Source organism: Crassostrea angulata, chromosome 8, assembly GCF_025612915.1.
Source record: "Crassostrea angulata isolate pt1a10 chromosome 8, ASM2561291v2, whole genome shotgun sequence".
Taxonomy (NCBI): Eukaryota; Metazoa; Mollusca; class Bivalvia; order Ostreida; family Ostreidae; genus Magallana; species Magallana angulata.
This window is the reverse complement of record NC_069118.1, coordinates 59,826,231-59,846,199: the sequence shown is the minus strand read 5'-3', so window position 1 is coordinate 59,846,199 and position 19,969 is coordinate 59,826,231. Positions and strand designations below refer to the sequence as shown.

Sequence of the window (19,969 nt, the reverse complement as noted above, 5' to 3'; positions counted from 1 at the left end):
TTTTAATCAAAACTGACAATTCTTTGGCAATGATGATAATTATTATACCTACAATAACGTAATAGGCAATATGTAACAACTTGTTGCAATGACCCCCCCCCCCCTTTCCACCGTTTCACTTGAAAACTCGCTGTTGCTTATTACATCCCATATAACATTTCATCAATTATGAATGTAAATGCTGACACATTAAACATGCATCGGTTAATCTTTTCATCTTGATATTGATTCATTTGCTTGCTCCCACTGTATGCACTGTTTCGGAGAAGGTAACTTTCAAACCTTAGATTTGCCTGGCGTTATGATGTCAGGCAATAAAGCATAAAAAACGGCCTTTTCAAGCAGTCTCTTGATACAGTAATACAAAAGCCTAACGATTAAAATAGATGAATTCTATTCAAACACTCTAGCTAACGTCACACCTGAGCGCACACACAGGTAACACTACGGTGGAGCTGGACAGCTCTGCCGGGTATGAACTAGCACCTATTGTTAGGGTCGGCTCATTGCAGAGAATTATAGGGAAAAACTATTGGGTGTGTTCGATTTACACAGTGATTGTCAAACATGTTGAGGAGAGAGAGAGATAAACAAATTATATAGTACAGGTTTATAGGGGCATGGTCACAATTTTGGTCGAAATACTTTTCCGTTTGTAATGTTACCTATGCTTCAGCAATGCATTTTTAATAGTTAACAAAAATTTGAGAGTCAATCGTCAAGTTATAAGCGAAATACAGCGCTCACAATTCTTTGCTATGTAAACAAACCTCAGATCATGTTTTAATTTACATTTTGAAAATTTGAGGTTTATACCTAAAATGAATGTGACAAATGCTAAGAACTGTTTATTAATGTTTAAAATGAATGAGTAGATAGAAAAATCAGCTTGGAAAAGAACTTTTACCTGTATACTGAAGCAATGTAAACAAAAACAAGGCACAAGTCTTGACAAATGTTTGTGGGATCTGTATCTTGCTTAAAACTCAACGACTGACATTCAAATGTGTGTTCATTATTAAAACTGCCTCACTAAAACATTACAAACAGTAACAAACGGAAATTAAAAGTTGACCAAATTCATGATTATGCCCCTTTAATAGAGAGATGGATAGTATTTGTTGAGGAGAGAGAGATAGAGAGATCAATAGTACATATTGAGTGGAGAGAGAGAGAGAGATTTTTAGTACAAGTTTAGGAGATGAAGTCTGAGAGAGAAAAAGAGAAAGTGAGTGAGAGAGATATTACATGTTGAGGAGAGAAGGTGAAAATGTCTTAGAGATTGAGAGAGAGAGAGAAGGAGAGATCAATAGTATATATTGAGCGGAAAAAGTCTGAAAGGAAATAAAGGGATAGATTATTAGTACACATTGAGGATATAAAGTCCAAGAGAGGGAAAGAAATAGAGAGGGGTGGGGGGGGGGGGGTAGAGATATGGGTAGTACATGTTAAACAGAGAGAAAGAGAGTGAGAGATCAATAGTTCATATTGAGTAAAGAAAGTATGTGAGAGAGAGATAGTACATGTTGAGGATAAAAAGTCTTAGTGAGAAAAAAGTGAGAGAAAGTCTGAGAGAGAGAAAGAGAAAACAGAAAGTGAAAAAGAGAAAATGAGAGAAAGTAAATGTTGAGGAGAGTCTAAGAGAGATAGTACATGTTAAGTAAAGAGAGAGAGAGAGAGAGAGAGAGAGAGAGAGAGAGAGAGAGAGAGAGAAAGAAAGAGAGAGAGGAGAGAACATATGAGAGAAAAATACATACATGGAGAGAGATACATTTAGAGAGAGAGATCAGCAGTTAATATTCAGTAAAAGAATTACATGCACACTGAGTTTTCTGAGGGTCAACTCTTGATGATGAAACTCATTTTTATTAGAAAAAGTCTCTCTCTCTCTCTCTCTCTCTCTCTCTCTCTCTAATACACTTATCAATCATTTTTGGGGGATATATTTTTTGACTGAGCATTCTATAATCAGTACTATAATGATGAACCATCATTTATCTCTAAAGAGAAAATATTATTTCTTTAAAGTAACATCTGTTTTAATTAAAATTTTGTTAAGATTTGATGTTATATCTATAAAACTGTTTAATTGAAGGTAGTTCATGTCATTGACCATGATTGATATTATACTTTTTTCATGCAGGTTATGATTTAAAGACCTAGACCCTCCAGACCATGGACCCAGCAAGTACAACATATAAAGTACATCAATGCTCTAAGTGTCCGGGGGACACGGAGTACTATTGTGAATCATGTCCATGTGATCTCTGTCAAAAGTGTAAAGAAAACCATGTGAAAAACCTCCAAACAATAGACCATTATGTTGTGTCACATCATGAGAAATTCAACAACATCCCAACACAAGAGATTTGTGGGAGACATCCTAGTAATGTTTATAGGACGTACTGTGAACATTGTCAAGTTCCTGTGTGTAATTCTTTGTTTAGACGTAAATCTCACAGATTCCCTGTTTATCTCTTTCGACAAAGTAAGCACAAGATTCTTAGCTTACAAGGAGCTTATAAAACAAAGCAACAACAACACAGAGGAACCATTCACACCATCAGAAGTGAGGCTCTCTTTTACAGACCTGTTCTCCTGCCACGAATCACAGATGACATCAAAACCTGTCGCACAGAATTCTCCCGCTATCAATCAGAGATGTTAACAAAGGCCCAGAGACTGAAGAAGCTCGTTAACTATGTGGTATATGATCTATTGAACAAAGTGTTTTGTGACTTTGATTTCAAACACAGATGTTTAAAACAGATGATAGAAACAAACAGACATATTGTCAGCCTACAGAGATATGTACACATGTATGAACAGTCAACATTCAGTGCACTACAATTCCTCTCCTCCATAAAGACAGCCCTCACCCAGATACATCTTACACTCCACACCAGCCAGCTCTCCATGACTGAGTCACTCAACAAGGAGGACGTGATGGAGTCACTGAGTGCAATCCAAATCACAGAGAGAGGAAACCGACGCGTAGGAAACCAGTGTCTGCTGAAACTGATGTCTGGTGCTGAGTTCCATCAATCTCTCAGAGTGCCAGGTGTTGATGGTTGTGTACACATTTCCTGTGTGACATCAGACCGGGTCTGGGTCAGTGATGATGAATACAATCTCATGTTGACAGACACAACAGGTGTCCCTCTACATCGTGTGGAGGATTCATATAGAGATATATATGTTTGTAATGGATTACACACAGTGAACAGTGAGAGTGAACTGATTTATATAGATAGGAAATATAACATCAACAAACTGTCAAAGGATATGAAAACAACCACCACATTTATAGAGAGAACAGACTCTACATGGAGACCACGGTGTGTGTACTGGTCCCCGTCCACTGGGGATCTACTGGTCGGGATGTATAACAATGGTACAAAGACAGGCAAGGTAACCCGGTACAACCAGAGGGGACAACTCACACAAACCATACAGAACAACAACACAGGACGGGAGCTGTATAGAATACCTTACTATATAACAGAGAACAACAATGGGGATGTCGTGGTGTCTGACTATAGGTCTATTAGGTCTGGTGCTGTAGTGGTGACAGAGCGTGGAGGAAGACATCGTTTCTCCTACACAGGACATCCATCAAGATTAGTACTAAAGCCACATGGAATCTGTACTGACCCGCTGTCACACATCCTGGTGTGTGATCGTACAACCAACACAGTACAGATGATAGACAGTGACGGTCAGTTCCTGTCACATCTACTGATAAGACCATCAGGGATATTCACACCATGCAGCCTGAGTTATGATGTCAACACTCACCGTCTCTGGGTCGGATCAGGGGACAACAACACGGTGGTTATATACAGGTATATCACCAGACAGGACGCTCTGACAGGTAAGTCTGAGTCATTATCATTGACAGTTATACAGAAGTATAATATAGTTTGTTTGAGACATACAAGTAAACACTCGACAAGTTGTCAGTAGCAGCTTATTGATATTAATTCAATTAATTTATGTAAAATCTTTTAACTGTTGATAGCCTGTAAGATTGACAAAACACAGAGGTATATGCTGTCTAATTTCCACATGTTTATGATTTCAATTAATTAATAAATTAAATCCAAACACATGCCATTCAAGATTACACTGTAATTAATAAGCGGCATTAATTCATCTTAAATGTGTGCAAGTATACAAAAGCAGAGAACTGTTTTAATAAAATGGATTATTTTTATTCATTAATCATATAAAGCAATACATGTGTGATGTTTGATTTATTGCAGACACTGCTGATAAACTCCACAGCAGCCAGCTCTCCATGACTGAGTCACTCAACAAGGAGGATGTGATGGAGTCACTGAGTGCAATCCAAATCACAGAGAGAGGAAACCGACGCGTAGGAAACCAGTGTCTGCTGAAACTGACGTCTGGTGCTGAGCTCCATCAATCTCTCACACTGACAGGTGTTGATGGTTGTGATCACATTTCCTGTGTGACATCAGACCGGGTCTGGGTCAGTGATTATAACAATCTCATGTTGACAGACACAACAGGTGTCCCTCTACATCGTGTGGAGGATTCATGTCGTTATTTATATAGAGGTAATGGATTACACACAGTGAACAGTGAGAGTGAACTGATTTATGTAGATAGGAAATATAACATCAAGAAACTGTCAAAGGATATGAAAACAACCACCACATTTATAGAGAGAACAGACTCTACACGGTGGCCACTGTGTGTGTACTGGTCCCCGTCCACTGGGGATCTACTGGTCGGGATGTATAACAATGATACAAAGACAGGCAAGGTAACCCGGTACAACCAGAGTGGACAACTCACACAAACCATACAGAACAACAACACAGGACTGGGTCTGTATAGAGAACCTCGCTATATAACAGAGAACAACAATGGGGATGTTGTGGTGTCTGACTATATCAATCTGTCTGGTGCTGTAGTGGTGACAGAGCGTGGAGGAAGACATCGTTTCTCCTACACAGGACATCCATCAGGATCAGAACTACTGCCATGTGGAATCTGTACTGACGCGCTGTCACACATCCTGGTGTGTGATTGGGTAACCGACACAGTACAGATGATAGACGAGGACGGTCAGTTCCTGTCACATCTACTGACAAAATCACAAGAGATGGGTAGACCACGGAGCCTGAGTTATGATGTCAACACTCACCGTCTCTGGGTCGGATCAGAGGACAACAACAAGGTGTGTGTCTACAGTTATATAGACACACAGGACGTTCTGACAGGTAAGTCTTTGTCTTAACAGGCAGTGTTAATTATTTGTTAATAAGAGAAATCTGGATTAATTGTATATTTCTATCATTTTGTCACATTAAACTTAATGTTATATACATGTACAATGTATATGTGTATAAAATTTGTAAAATTTGTATTTATTTGTAACAGATTTTATGTTTAATTAGGAAAAAAACAGATTTGGTTTTAGATAATAAGGAAAAAAATACAGACAGATTTTATGCTGAATATGCTGATTAATGTCATTAATGATTCAATAAATTAAGAACATGCTACCTTGTAATTAATTAGTTAAGTTTATAGATACATGTACTTGTATAGTTATATCTCAGAAGTCATATAAACTACTGAATTCAGTGAATTATTGAGTTAAAATCTACTTAGGAGGCCGTATAAAAGGAATGAATATGTCGGCATATAGCTAATTAATGCCTTGTTGTAGATGAGGAAACACACCCCACTGATGGGGAGGCCAAGTCTAGCTCCACTGATGGGGACGCCATGTTTAGGTTCAGTGATGGGGAGGCCATGCTAAGCTCAACAACAGCGGCAGAATGGAGATAGCTTGGATATTGACAGGTTGTAAATGTTTCTGTACAAATCTAGTCTGCTCTCAAAACCACACATGTTGTTTGTCACTTTGTTCAACATCTGCAGCTGAAATTGACCTGTGTATAATTCACATGGACTGTGATACTGACTCCTGTTTATTTCACTCTTTGTGATGTTAAAAACATGTCTGTCTTTTGATGAATGTAGACTTAAGTTCATTGTGTATAACTATTCAATTGAAATGATAATGTAATCAATTTGATAATTTGATTTTAGCCCAAGCCTATTTTTGCACCTCAAGACAGGTACATGTATTGATTTTTTTCTTAGATATCAGTTTTTGAAGTTTATATGTAAAACATTAAACACACGTTGTCGTGTGGTGAAGTAAAAACATTGACTCAATAATGTATATGTATGTGAATGATAGTAAAATTTAATTTTCTCTCTCTCTCTCTCTCTCTCTCTCTCTCTCTCTCTCTCTCTCTCTCTCTCTCTCTCTCTCTCTCAACATTTGCACCTAGTGATATACTAGGATGTATTAAAATTTTGATAAACATGTCTTCAAATTCTAATTATTTTTAGATACCAGAAAACTACATCAAGTATCAGCGAGAAACAACTTAATTCATGTAAGTAACTTTTCTCTATATAAGCGTCAGGTACATGTAATATAAATTATTAAGAAGGGAATGTTAACAGGAGCACTAGCAATCATATATCAATGGATTGTTCAATGTTTTGATATTATTGTCTGTCTGGGCTTTTTATTAGATAGGCTCTTGTACATGTAAGCAATTACACTCCACTACATTGCAAGGGGTAAAATGTTTTTGACCAGTATGTCAGTCATTCTGTTTGTCCATCCGTCAGTCCTGTTTTTGTTGTTGTTTTTTTTGGGGTCCCGGGCCAGGAGGAGCCTGGGGGTGGGGGTAATGTTTCATCATTGCTGGGGCACTCTCTGTGTTCTGCTGCACGGAATTTCGTGAAACATTAGTTGGTATTTAAGACACACTGTCTAGATGTGCATACTACAAGGAAAATCTGATTCCGTTATTTTATGGGAACTCTTGCCATTTGAAACTTAAAATTTTTATCTTATATTGAATATTGGAATAAAAAGTTTGTAAATGGCAATCTGATTCCATTATTTTATGAGAACTTTGGCTGTTTAAGACTTCAAATTTTTATCTTATATTGAACATAGTTATAAACAGTTTGTACGCGCTACTCCTCTAAAACTGCTCCATGGAATTCAAAGATACGTTGTTGGGATTTAGGACACGATTTGTAAAATTGCATATTTCCAGAAATTGTGTTTCCCCCATTTTTCCGGAAATGTTGGTTCTTTTAGACTTATTTGTTTAATTGCTAAAGACAAAGGAATGGGTGTGAATATTTGCAGTAATTCTTGTAATTCTTGAGATGGTTTTTGCCAAATTATTTTCTGTATTTAATGCGTACCTTGCCATTCATGTGTATCCTTGTCAAGTTATAGAGGAGCGTGGGGTATCTGAGCTATGGGAACTAAACTTGATTATTGATTTACTTTAACTCATTGTGAGACAGACAGACACCAGGGTAGAATTATTGTAATGTGTAATTGATGGAGAGAGAGAGAGAGAGAGAGAGAGAGAGAGAGAGAGAGAGAGAGAGAGAGAGAGCACTAAACTTTAAAAATTGATATATTATGTGAACTATGTCGTTTTGAAGATTTATAATTTCTGAGCTTGTTAGGGTTGTTAAGGATACATGTAGAAATATTAGTAAAGTAAGAATATACAAATGATATTAATAAATGACTTATCACATAACAATTATAGAATTAGAACGTACCAAAGCTACATACATATATGTACAATGTAACTATTTCCTTTACAGTTGACTGGTTCCCTATAGACCGTGGACTGGTAGCCATTGGTGTCAACATGATGAACTCGCCATAAGCCTCTCTCCAACAGTGACTGTCATGGGTTGGATTGTCTATCGACCCTTGATGGGAATGGACATATTAGCTATGGACTTTCTTTATTGTGGAATTTACCTTAAGTGGGTGCATTGACACATATCTCTCTTGTGCATCAAGTACATTTGATAAAGAATACAAACAGTGAAGTGAATAACATTTATTCAAACGTCTGAAAGTGAGGAAGACCTTACATCACTTGAATTCGTTGATAAAAGATCATAAAGGAGGACTAGTCACCGTTCGGAATCTATACACTAAAATTGCGTGATAACCCCGTTGGAGGTTAATGTGATCTCCTAAAACCATGTGGACCACAATTGAACAAACTTGACCCGATATATTATGAACCTATCATAATATTCCATTAGAAAACATTTAAATAATGAAGAAGTGACAAATAACGAGCATCCGGTGTGAAAATAAGAAATTACATGAAAGTAACTATACTGACCAAAGAATTTATGTTCATAATATAGATGAAGTTTTATCATGAAAAGTGTATTTGCTTCACGGCTGAATTGCCGAAATTATATTATTTTATTGTTTATATAGGAAACATGTACATACAGTAAATATTCCGTCACTAACAATATGTTGTAGTGTTTCTACTGTATACAGGGTTATTTTCACTCAATGTTTTTTTCATCCGGTAATTTGTTCGCTCTTCTACACTTGTAAATAGTTTTGTCCTGTCTTGATTTCCTTAATATTCTATTGAATCAATGCAATATTTTAAAAAAAAAAATTGTGTTGAATTCACCCAGACATGAATTTGCCCTTTGACAACAAGGGCGAAAAGGGAAAAATATATTCAAGGGGGACACTGATTTACCTCTATACAGTGTATATCACAGGTTATGAAATTTGTAGGTCAACTAATTGTCAAATATGTTCTGTTTTCATATATATTTTAAGTTAACCATGCTGAATTTATAAATCAAACAAATTATTGAAGTATTTGTAGTTTTTGCTCGATAATGCATTACAAAACAGTCAAAAACTTATTCTAATAGAACTAGATCGTTCTCATGATAATTAGTTATTATTTCAAATCACAAGTTTTACAAATAGTTTTTTTCTGTTTCCACATATGAGAAGATGTGCAAGTTTTCTGTATATTTTTTTATAATGGCACGGTACATAAAATCAATAGCCGACCACTGATCTAACCTCCTTTGTACATAATTATTTTTTCTACTGTATTTTTGATTCAATTGTTAAGAGTGTGTTTTTGATGTTTTAATTACTCAAGGTTTTCCTTCAGAAATAAAGAATGGCTTCTATTGATGTTGGCTTTTATGTCCTGATTAATTAAAGGACTTAGAATTTGATGCAGATTCATCTAATATCTCTTTGTACAGTAAAACTTGCCTATAAGGTACTTGGATATACAGAAACGCGGGTATTTAATAATATATAACATATTTCCCTTTCAATCATATTTCAACTCTTTTTTTTTGTCATGATGAAACAATATCGAAAATATGAAACTTGACATTAAGTCGCTTTAACTTCCTCATGAGCAAGTTTCCTGTATGACTACTTTGGTTAATTTTTTTTCTGTTTAGGACAAAAATCCAGACAAACGACATGGGACCTTGTGTCATGTTGTAAATTTTGAATTTAGCGGGTGGCAGTAAATACAAAAATTAGAGCGTGACAACTCGTATATTTTGTATTTACTGCCACCTGTTAAATTAAAAATTTACAATGTAACAGAGGCACTTACTAGTATTGCCAATGACTGTGGGGCAAAGTTCTGGAAACAATCTCTCTCGATTGCTAGAGAATACCCTGGTCCCAACGTGGGCGCCAAATGTAATGGAGAAAATGTAACGGAGACACTTATAGCCTCTCCTGGGGTTTGAACCCGGGTCCTCTGGCACGCCAGTCCAGCACTCTACCGATCGAGCTAAAGGGTTAACCCACTAGCCAGAGCTAGTAGGAATGCCATATACTTGACTCTACCACCACAACATGAAACTTATCTTAAAAGACGATGTAGTTTTAGGATGAGGTTTTCAACCATTCTGAAACTACTAGAGGTCCAGGGCTTCTTTGAATGCTAGTTTGATGGAAACATCTTTCTATGTTAATGTGAAATTTACTATTGTTGATTTCATCTCCCCTTTTAGATGCGCAATACAAAAATTGGTCAAAATTTTAGTATTTAAAAATTTTAAAATTGAAAATGTTCAAAAAATTACTCAAATCATATAACATAAAACATGCACTGTAGCATTGAATGATTTATTTTTTACCTCGTCGTGTCAACAACTTTGGTCAGGTGAGCAGACAAATTGAATAAAGCGCGTTATTATATAAATAGTACCGGTTTGGGAGGGTAACTGTTGAAATTGACACCCCTCGAAAACCATTGTCAACCTCCGCTTCGCGTCGGTTGACAATGGTTGTCTCGAGGTGTCAATTTCAACAGTTACCCTCCCAAACAAGCACTATTTTTATGGTGTTACCGATTGCCAAGTGTGTTGCTAACGCTGAGGGTAATAGAATGGATTACCATCTGCGTCTAAACCAATCAGATTTCAGTATTTAACATGAAAGTATAATAAGATAAATTGTCTGCTCACCTGACGGCAGTTGACACGACAATGTCAAAAATAAACCATTTAATGCTTATATTTACATTCCCTCACAATGGAAATCAATTATTTACTTTAATAAATCAATACAAGTTGCAGATCATGGAGGGAGTAAATTAATAACAGCAAGAACAGCCGTTTCATAAAACTGGTTTAAACTGGTTATCACATAGACTGTTCAGTTGGGATCGACGAGATGAAAATATAATCCATGAAAAATAACTCTTGAAATTTTTCTTATAACAATAAAATCAACTTTTTTGTTGAATAATTGTAAAACATGGTGTTTGAATACCATGTATGAAATATATTTTTAACCGATAACATATAAATCACTGTTTGAGAACAACTTGTGTTAATTGCATGTAAATGAATACATACGCAGTGATTAGTTGTTGCATTTAGAGGGATTTAAAGATCACAGAATTTAATGGTAAAAACACAGTAGAATGTAAATATTTGTAAATAAAACACATTGAAAGAAGGTTCTATGCAATTTTTCTTTGTTTCTGTATGATAGAGAATGTGAATTCTTTTATGTTCTTGGAAAATAATAAACTACACCTCTATTGAAGAGTTTCACATGCAAAATGAAAAAAAAAATTAACTTAAGAACGATAAAAAAAATCCTTAAAACTGCAATCACACCTTAGTCAGGCTTACGAATACCAGATTTACAAAATGTGGAGATATTTTATCTCATTCTACATATAGACCAAGTTATGGTGTTGTTTCTGGTAAATTTAAAGACAGCAATGAACTGATAAAAAGAAATCTTATCTATAGGTATTCAGTACTGACATTGACAGGATACGTATACACTCAATTACAGTACTTATTCATTTACCTTCTGTTGGTCTAATACAATGTTAGGAACACTTTTACATTATCACAAAATGTCATACAGGGGCCTATACATAATGATATAGGATTGGAATTTGTTCTAGTTTTCATCAGCATTAAGGAAGATAACTCTACTGACACTGGACCATGACAACAGTAGTAGAAATATATATACATGTACCGCAGTGTGGGAATGGTAAAAAAATAAAGAGAAAATGTTAATCAATGCTCTTATATAATTATGCTTATTTTTAAAATATGTTGATTTTAATTTATATTTTCATTCCCTTTTTTACACAGGTGTTGTCAAAATGGATGTTAAACCCTCTAACAAAATAAAATATTGAACAAAAAAGGTTTTTTAATCTATTAAATAAAGACAATAACGACAATTCCATTGTTCTTACGATTGCATAAATTAAATGTACAGCGTGGTAAGTAACGTCCGTGTTGTAAATGTATACGAATGCTTCCAGATTTTGATATAAAGATAATGTAAGACGGACAGGTTAATCTTTATAGGATTTGCAGTCCTGAATTATCCAATGGCGAAATTTTACAGAATCCATTTGATTTGGGAATATTACATTGGAACACTGTTTATTGTATGACAGTAACTCAGATCGTAACTCAGAATTGTGTCCCCTTATTCCTTGTAATTAACATCTCTCTCTTTCTCTCTCTCTCTCTCTCTTTCTCTCTCTTCATTAAATAAAATTAGTCTATGAAATATTGAATTTATAACTTGTACACTACAAAGTAATACTATCACACATTCTATTTATTTTTACAATCATTTTTTTACAATGACATAACATGGCTGTGATAAAAATCTGTACATCAAATTAATTCAATAAATAAAGGCTAAATAAGTGTGTCATCATTATCACGTGAGATTTCTTTGTTCTATCACATTGTCACTTGGCCTACGGTAATAAAAGCCAATCAAAGAACACCTTAGAAACTGAGATGTTGAGTATAATTTATAATTCCTTTTCCCATTGTTCACTTCCTTCTGATTCTAAATCCGAGAAACTGTAATTAAGTCCTGCTATTGTTCTAAATGTTTCATTGCACTGTTTATCACAATGGTCACTCGTATCGATCAAGTCTACTTCACCTTGATATTTGAACCACGATTCTCGCATACCATTCACTCCTGACTCCTAAACAGGAAGCCTATTGGCTGTGTTCTGTGATTTAATGATGCCAGCATCTATAAAACACGACATCACTGAACATGGATTTCTCCCCCGGCAAGATCATCAGGAACAGCCTCTGTAACAGGAGTCGGCAGAAGTGGCCCAATAACGACCTTGACCTTTAATGACCTGATTTTCGTCAGACGTCGGTGCCCACTGGTAGCCCCTTCTTGAGGGATATGGCCTGTTTCCTTTGACCTCTGACCCCGGGTTGCATAGCTGGTGACCCCAGGGACTGGAGATTTGATTGGCTGGTTTTGGGGGTGGCGGGAGATCCCCGGGAATGAAGACTGCTCTGACTATTTCGTGACGTGACATCCCCACCGATCATCACTCCCCCTGATCCACCTGAGGCCTGTAAATAAAGCAGACGTCCCTTTAATACAGTTGTAAATCTGAATGTAAAGCACTACTTCATTGGATATCGAAAACATTCACACAACATATTAATATTTTATCAATTTATGCATATGACCATTTATGGCGAAACATTATTCAATTTTTGGCAATTACTGGTACCGGTAATAATGGATGTCGAGAGAAATTATTTTATGCTTTTTTTAACATTCTACTGGTTTACCGTAAAGTAATGAACACATAACAGTCTGCCTGATATATGCAGTACATGTATAAGATTTATCTGTTTAACTGTGCATTATTAGACTGCTATATAAATATAATCTACTGCACTGTATCAGTAGCATAATCTTAAAACCCATGCTTATAAAAAAAGACACATAGACAGTGACATATGGGACCAAGAATTCACATACTGTGTGTATATATATGGTCACTATTTTTAGTTAATAACCATCTTATGGTGGAACAGCATAACGATTTGAGTGGTTGCTATCTATATATATAGATGGTTACTATTTATAGATGATTACTATTTATAGATCCCACTCACCACTCCACTGTCTAATGATCCACCACTGCTACCTCTCCTCATCCCTTGACCTGTCAATCAAACAGTACCCATGAGCAACCACAAGGTCATGACCTTTTTATACTAATATATCAACAATGGGTTGCGTTCAAGATCGTAGCTGCTACGTTTGGCTACGTAGTTGAACGGTAAGCTAGCCTGGCCGCTAGGTAGATATTCGTAGCCTTAATATTTTATGCTAACCATCGAATTCAAGATGGCCACCTTAGTAACCACTTTGTAACAAACACGAAATCTATTTATATAGTGATATTTTTATCCTCCTTAAGTTATAATCAATTTTAACATGTATATTACTGCTTGAAATTAACAAATTATGTCGATGTAATTAGTCTTTAGTTAAATATTTCCAACTTCAAATCTAAACGTAGCAGCTAACCTAGCGGTCCGTTCAACAGACCTAGATATCTACGACCTGACGGCTAGCCTAGCAGCTACGATCTTGAACGCATCCCTGTACAATTCACAGTTATACCTACAGAAAATGCTGTAAAATGTTTGAGTAGTTATTTTATTGCTTCAATTGTTGATTTAAGAAAACAATGTTTTGGTTTAAAATAAATTGGTTGTTAGGCAAAAGCTATACAAAAAAGATGTAAACACCACTAATTTTTATTTTATATCTCCTATCTAAAAGTAAAAAAAAAATGAAAATGGCATTGATAAATTGCAAATGTAATTACTTGCTGTCAAAGAAATCGCCATTTTCATTAAGCCTGCCTGTTCCTAAGGTCATATTCAACTCGGTGCAAAAATAAATTATCAAAATTTAAAATTATAGAAACAAGCCATTGAAGCACATACATACTTACCTCTGCTACCAGTTGTAATAATTGCTTGCAAATAATGTCAAAAACAAACCAAATATAAACAGGAAAAAGGCAAACTCCATGTCCCTTTGCCAAGGAAAGAAATGGCATTCACCATATAATTGTTTACATGCATCAGAATTTGACACTGTTACTTTCATTCGACATGCTATGCTAATGAGTAAATCCCCAAACACATGCTACGGAGCAGCATTATTTATATAACTTAAAATAGAGTTAATTACTTTTGTCACCTGTCCGACTTTCATAAGAAACATACCATAATGAAATAATAATTGATTACGTATTAAACACGATACCACAATCTACCAGAGGAAGAGAAAGAATGGGCAGTCCGGATCTTATTCTAAAATTATGCTAACTCTATTAATCGATCAATATTTCCATGATTTGCTTTTCAGAATTGTTTAACTATAGTGTTCATTGTCATTCCCTTAAAAATATTCAATTGATACTTGTTAAAACATATATGATAACAGAATTCCCCCCACTCTTCTCCACACACAAGTATATAGAGAAATTCATACTTTAGATGTTAAGAAACAACACTGCCTTATTATTTTATCCAAATGATGCTATAATGGCCATTCCAATTTATCCAATTTTGACTATTTGCTTTGTCAAAACCATCCCATGCTGTGGAGTTTGCAAACTCAAAAATGCAACAAAAGTAGGTCATGCGCATGCGTACCTTGGCAGAGATCAGTGAGAGAGTTGGACAGAGGAAGTTTCTGCAGAGCAGGGCAGTCAGGGGCGGACAGTCTATTTATAGACGGGTCTGATGGCTTCATCAGTTCATACATTAATACGCGGGAGTCGTCGTTGGCGTAGTGTCTGTCGAGCGTGTTGTGATTGTTGCTGTGTTTCTGGAGTTCTTCTTCGATTCGCAGTGTCTCCATTCCATTGGTCTAGAAATAAAACATTCCACAAAGTGACAAAAATGTACTCAATATTCATATCTAACCAAAAAACATTAAACAAATTTTTTTCTTCCAAGTATAAAAAGCATTGCTTTGAGGAAATGGGTTTGTTTTCTAAAACTGCAAAAATATGTTGTTTTGGATCTGTTTGTGCCACTTTTTACAAAAATCTTCTGCAAAGCATCTATATGATTATAACACATAATGCTGCAATTAAGCATGACAATATTACCTCTAGTATAGCCTCTCGAAGGTCCTCTACAAACTTTTGCCGATCGTGGTCGTTCCTTGCATTCAGAGTTATCAGAACTTTGTTGTTGACTCCACTCACTAATCGCACGCCATATTGGTAATCTGTAATTTTAAAAAATCAACTGTTTAAAATTTGGATATAAAATCATGTCAAAGGGTTTAGTAAAACTACATTGTCTTCATTTGTTAGTAAATGATTTAGAAATTGTTTCTTATTTAACCTCTGAAGCAAAACAAGTAATTTTTTTTCTTTCAAATTTCTGATTGAAGTAAAAACGCTAGCATCATGCTGATTCTGCCAGTTACTTCCCTTCAGAAAAATGATATTCGATAAACAGAAATAAAATATTGATTTTTTAAACAAGAGCCCTGTAGACCACATCGTTCACCTGAACAACAGTTCCTTGTATCATTTTAAATCAGTTTTTTAAACAATTTCCCTTTATATTTCTATATTAAACTTGGAGCCCCTCTTGGAGCCCCAGTTCAAAATAGACATTATTTGAGGATGCTTGCATAGTTATCTCACAATTTTTTATAAGACATGCACCCTTTTTTCACTGTTTTGCAATTCTCTCCCTTTTAAAAAGGATTTTGCCCTTTATTTTTACATTTTAGAATTCCCTTCCCTTAAGAATGCTTTGTACCAAGTTTGGTGAAATTTGGACGTGGTTTTAGAGAGGAAGTCAAAAATGTGAAAAGTATACAGACAGACGTACGGACGACGGACAAAAGGTGATCAGACAAGCTCACTTCAACCTTTGGTTCAGGTGAGCTAAAAAGCATTGACTTAAGTTTTTGACAAATGATCTACAACTACAGATAACTGTAATATACCTAAATTATTGTATCAATTAAAAACAAACCACAGGGTTTTATCGTAAATATGCCGATACAACATTAATTTCTTTTTCTTTTTTTGTTCGTTGTTTGTTGACTTACGTGATGTTTCAAACAGGAAGACCTGCATGCTGCTGAGAGGAAAGGATTGTTTGTAGGAGTAGGTGATACCCGACTTCTTCTTACTGAAGATTTTTGTTATCTGTAGACAAGGAGAATAAATCGTTGACTCTCTCATAGTTACACAGTCTTAATCAATGTATATGTTTACTGACATTTAAAATTTATCATCTTTATATTTCATCATAAAACCGCAACTGGTCTTCAGACTTTCATAAACAGTCAGAGAAAAAAACACTTCTGACTGCCTATTTGATGCCGTCATACAGAGAAAGAGTTATCTCTCTTTGTATACTTACCAGAAGTAAGTCGTTGAACAGAAAGACCTCTCGCTGATGGAGACCAATTTTCTCTTTTTTATTTGGATCGTGAACCTCGTACAATCGACAGTAACACACCAATCGGCGATGGGGAAGAGCCAGTTGCTAGAAAAAATTTTATGTTTGAAAATTTTTTAAACAATATTTTGCATGCTTTCCTAGAATACAAGTTATTGACAAAACTTATCTTTATTTTTATCCAGCAACTACCCCTTGCATTGATCCAATAAAGGTGACCCAATAAATTAAAGCTTTATTCGGTCAATGTCCCAATAAAGCCTCACAAATCATTTGACCAACGTTCTAATGTACTGTGAAGTCATCTTTATTGCTTCATTTATTCCATGGCGTCCAATTCAACTGCATATATGCAAATTTTGTTGAATAAAGCTCGTTTGAGGCAGTTTAACATGTATTTTGTTATGTTGCTGGATAAACAAAATACATGTTACATGTAAACTGTCTTAAAATATAAGCAAAATTTGGGCTCAGGTCAAAATGTGAAGAGGGCTCGGCAAGCCTCGCCATCTGTCACGTTTTCTTACAGAAATATAGCTTAAAATTATATATAGCTAATATTCAAATATAACTTAAATTTCAAGACAGTAACCATGTATCTTATATGTACACAACTATAAACACATATCTTGGTACCACACAACTGTGGACAACATTTATGCACACATGTTTATTTGTACAACACACAATTATAGACAATAATAGACAACTCTCTAGTTTATAAAACACAATTTTAGACAAAAATAGGCACCTCTCTAATTCATAACACACAATTGTAGACAAAAATAGACACCTCTCTAGTTCATAAAACACATTTGTAGACAACAAAACACACCTTTTTAGTTTATAACACACACTTGAAGACAATAGACAATTTCCTAATATATAAATGTATACTGAAAACATATTTTTTTTAATTTGTGATACACACATCTGTAGACAACAATAGACACTTCCTTAGGACACATATAGATGTAGACAACAAAACACATCTCCCCAAGACACAGGTACATGTAGACAACAATAGTCACCTTCCTAAGACACAAACACATGCACACAACAATAGACACCTCCCTAAGACACATATAGATGTAGACAACAAAACACACCTCCCTAAGACACAGATACATGTAGACAACAATAGACACCTCCATAAGACACAAATATATGTGACAACAATAGACACATCTCTAGGATACAGATACATCTAGACAACAATAGACTCTTTCCTAGGACACAGATGCAAGTAGACAACAATAAACTCCTCTTTAGGACACATCTATACACGACAACAAGAATAGACATCTCCCTAGAACACATATACATGTAGACAAAAATAGACATCTCCCTAATGCACATACATATTTAGACAATAATAGACACCTATCAAGGACACATACACATTTAGACAAAAATAGACACCTCCATAGGACATAGATACATGTAGACACTCACTGGTTTCTTTCCCACCACGGTTTGTTCGACCTTCATGACCTGGGTCACATGATCCACCCCTGCTCGGAATTCCTGGGTCTGTATTCTGTTATAGATTCCGATCAACATGTCCCGGTCCACATCTTGTCCATCGTCTATAGCTAAATAGTCAGGTTAATACAATAAGGTTAAACTAAATATTACACAAACGGAATTGAATATCTTGAAAAATTGTTTAATTTTTTATTTGAAATTCAATGAATTTGATGTTGAATTCAAAATCAAATCTACAATATATAGGGTAAATTATCAACTCAAACCCAGTATTTTAAATAATTTTTGCCTAAAATCACACAAAGCATCCACTGCAGATTTTTAACATGAATTATAAGCACTTACGATCCTAATATATTTTTTGCAATTTGATAAGAGTTCATCAGAATTGTGTAAGATAAAAATACTTTGTACGAAAACTTTCGTTGGTAAATACAGCATAGAGAAAATTCTGAATATATACATGTCCTAGCTATAATTAGAGAACAGAGAAAGTCATTAAATGTCAAGTTATTTGCTTCCTGTTATGTTTTACTATTTAACAACCATGGGGTTCCAGCATTGACAATTAGCGAGCCTGATCAACCCTCACACCAAACCATCTCTCCCTTTATCAGACATCTGCTTTGATTAACAATGTCTTTTGGGGGGAATTCAGAACATTAAAATTTTTAAGGAGACACAGAGTCTACAAACTAAACCAGCTAAAAAGCCCATCTATCTATCTTTAACCCCCCCCTTCCACCCCTCTGCCTCGACCAGCTGAACAGACATCACTGAGCGAGATATGATCATCTTTACATCTGTCTTACAATAATCAGCCTCTCTTCCTGGATATGTACTTTCTGAGTAAATACTTCTAACATATGTTTAGACAGTCATGAGTATAAATGAATGTGCTGTACACAACTAAAATCTACCATGTATATAATTATCCTTTTTCTGTATTTTATCTTGTCTAATGTTGTCAAATTTTTAGAGATCGATTTCTAATTCAGCAAAGAATTCATAAAATGAGTTTTCCATTATCCAATTAACATTGACTTGATTAGTGAAAGGTATAAGTTTTTTCCTGATTCTATAAACAGAGCTAAGTGATGCTGACTGTTACCCCTGCACCAATCATCGTCTTTTTTTAATTCCATTTATATTCAATGAACCTGTAAAATGCATTCCTCAAATATGTCTTTACTTTGATTTTTCAATCCAGTTTGAATTAATTATGCAAACAACAGAGATGCTTAATTAATACATTCTTCAATTTTAATTATTTTACATTTTTCCTTTGAAATTTATAAAAATATGTACTGTTCACCTGTCAATTTTGGAATAGAGATTTTATGATTTAATAAAATTACCTCGTAAATTTCTTATGAAATCTTCTACTTTCATTTTCCTTTCGGCCTTGATGCTGGAATTATGGGAGTCTGTATTTAACATGATGATGGCGAATGCCATGAGGAAAATTGTGTCCAGCGTTCGGAAATTCTTTATTTGGTCCGGATTACATGTACAGTAACGATTTGCAAATGCCTGTAAAAGTTCAATATAATACAGAGTTCACCGTTTCATACTCATGCATATACTCACCATAAACCAAATAAAGTGTCAACAAATCTATACATGTATCAAATTAATGTCAGGATGAATTTGAAATGAAAAACTGATTCTCAAAGCTAAATTTGCTGTTATTTTTAAATGAAATAAAATATATTTCCATCACACATGGATTAACAATTAAGTGTACAAGTGATTTGAGGTTTAAGGAATTTTATATGGCTCTATCTGACTTATCCAATTT

The 19,969-nt window shown here is 35.0% G+C and overlaps 2 protein-coding genes across 35 annotated transcripts in view; one reads left to right on the top strand and one right to left on the bottom strand.

Annotated features, from left to right (window-relative positions):
• Window positions 1–9,071, top strand: part of LOC128159125 (uncharacterized) — a 27,222-nt gene extending 18,151 nt beyond the window's left edge. For 21 of the 23 annotated variants that reach the window (XR_008240099.1, XR_008240112.1, XR_008240116.1 and 18 more), the window contains 5 exons: window positions 2,144–3,874; window positions 4,266–5,252; window positions 5,705–5,841; window positions 6,400–6,446; window positions 7,696–9,071. Coding sequence is in view for 1 of the 23 variants with exons in the window: in XM_052822178.1 (XP_052678138.1) it covers window positions 2,176–3,874; window positions 4,266–5,252; window positions 5,705–5,826 (2,808 nt within the window). In the remaining 22 variants the exon portion in view is untranslated. Of the gene's footprint in view, window positions 1–2,143; window positions 3,875–4,265; window positions 5,253–5,704; window positions 5,842–6,090; window positions 6,120–6,399; window positions 6,447–7,695 lie in introns of all 23 variants that reach the window. The other 2 variants (XR_008240103.1, XM_052822178.1) reach the window with 2 other exon arrangements.
• Window positions 9,072–11,989: 2,918 nt separating this feature from the next.
• The window catches only part of LOC128157924 (IQ motif and SEC7 domain-containing protein 1-like), a 55,026-nt gene continuing 47,046 nt past the window's right edge, over window positions 11,990–19,969 (bottom strand). For 11 of the 12 annotated variants that reach the window (XM_052820585.1, XM_052820592.1, XM_052820584.1 and 8 more), the window contains exons 6-13: window positions 19,527–19,701; window positions 18,136–18,275; window positions 16,642–16,767; window positions 16,325–16,424; window positions 15,363–15,484; window positions 14,902–15,118; window positions 13,342–13,391; window positions 11,990–12,786 (exon numbers count right to left, since the gene is read on the bottom strand). In XM_052820585.1, the coding sequence (XP_052676545.1) occupies window positions 12,571–12,786; window positions 13,342–13,391; window positions 14,902–15,118; window positions 15,363–15,484; window positions 16,325–16,424; window positions 16,642–16,767; window positions 18,136–18,275; window positions 19,527–19,701 (1,146 nt within the window). In that variant the 3' untranslated portion in view covers window positions 11,990–12,570. The remainder of the gene's footprint in view (window positions 12,787–13,341; window positions 13,392–14,901; window positions 15,119–15,362; window positions 15,485–16,324; window positions 16,425–16,641; window positions 16,768–18,135; window positions 18,276–19,526; window positions 19,702–19,969) is intronic. The other variant, XM_052820594.1, reaches the window with a different exon arrangement.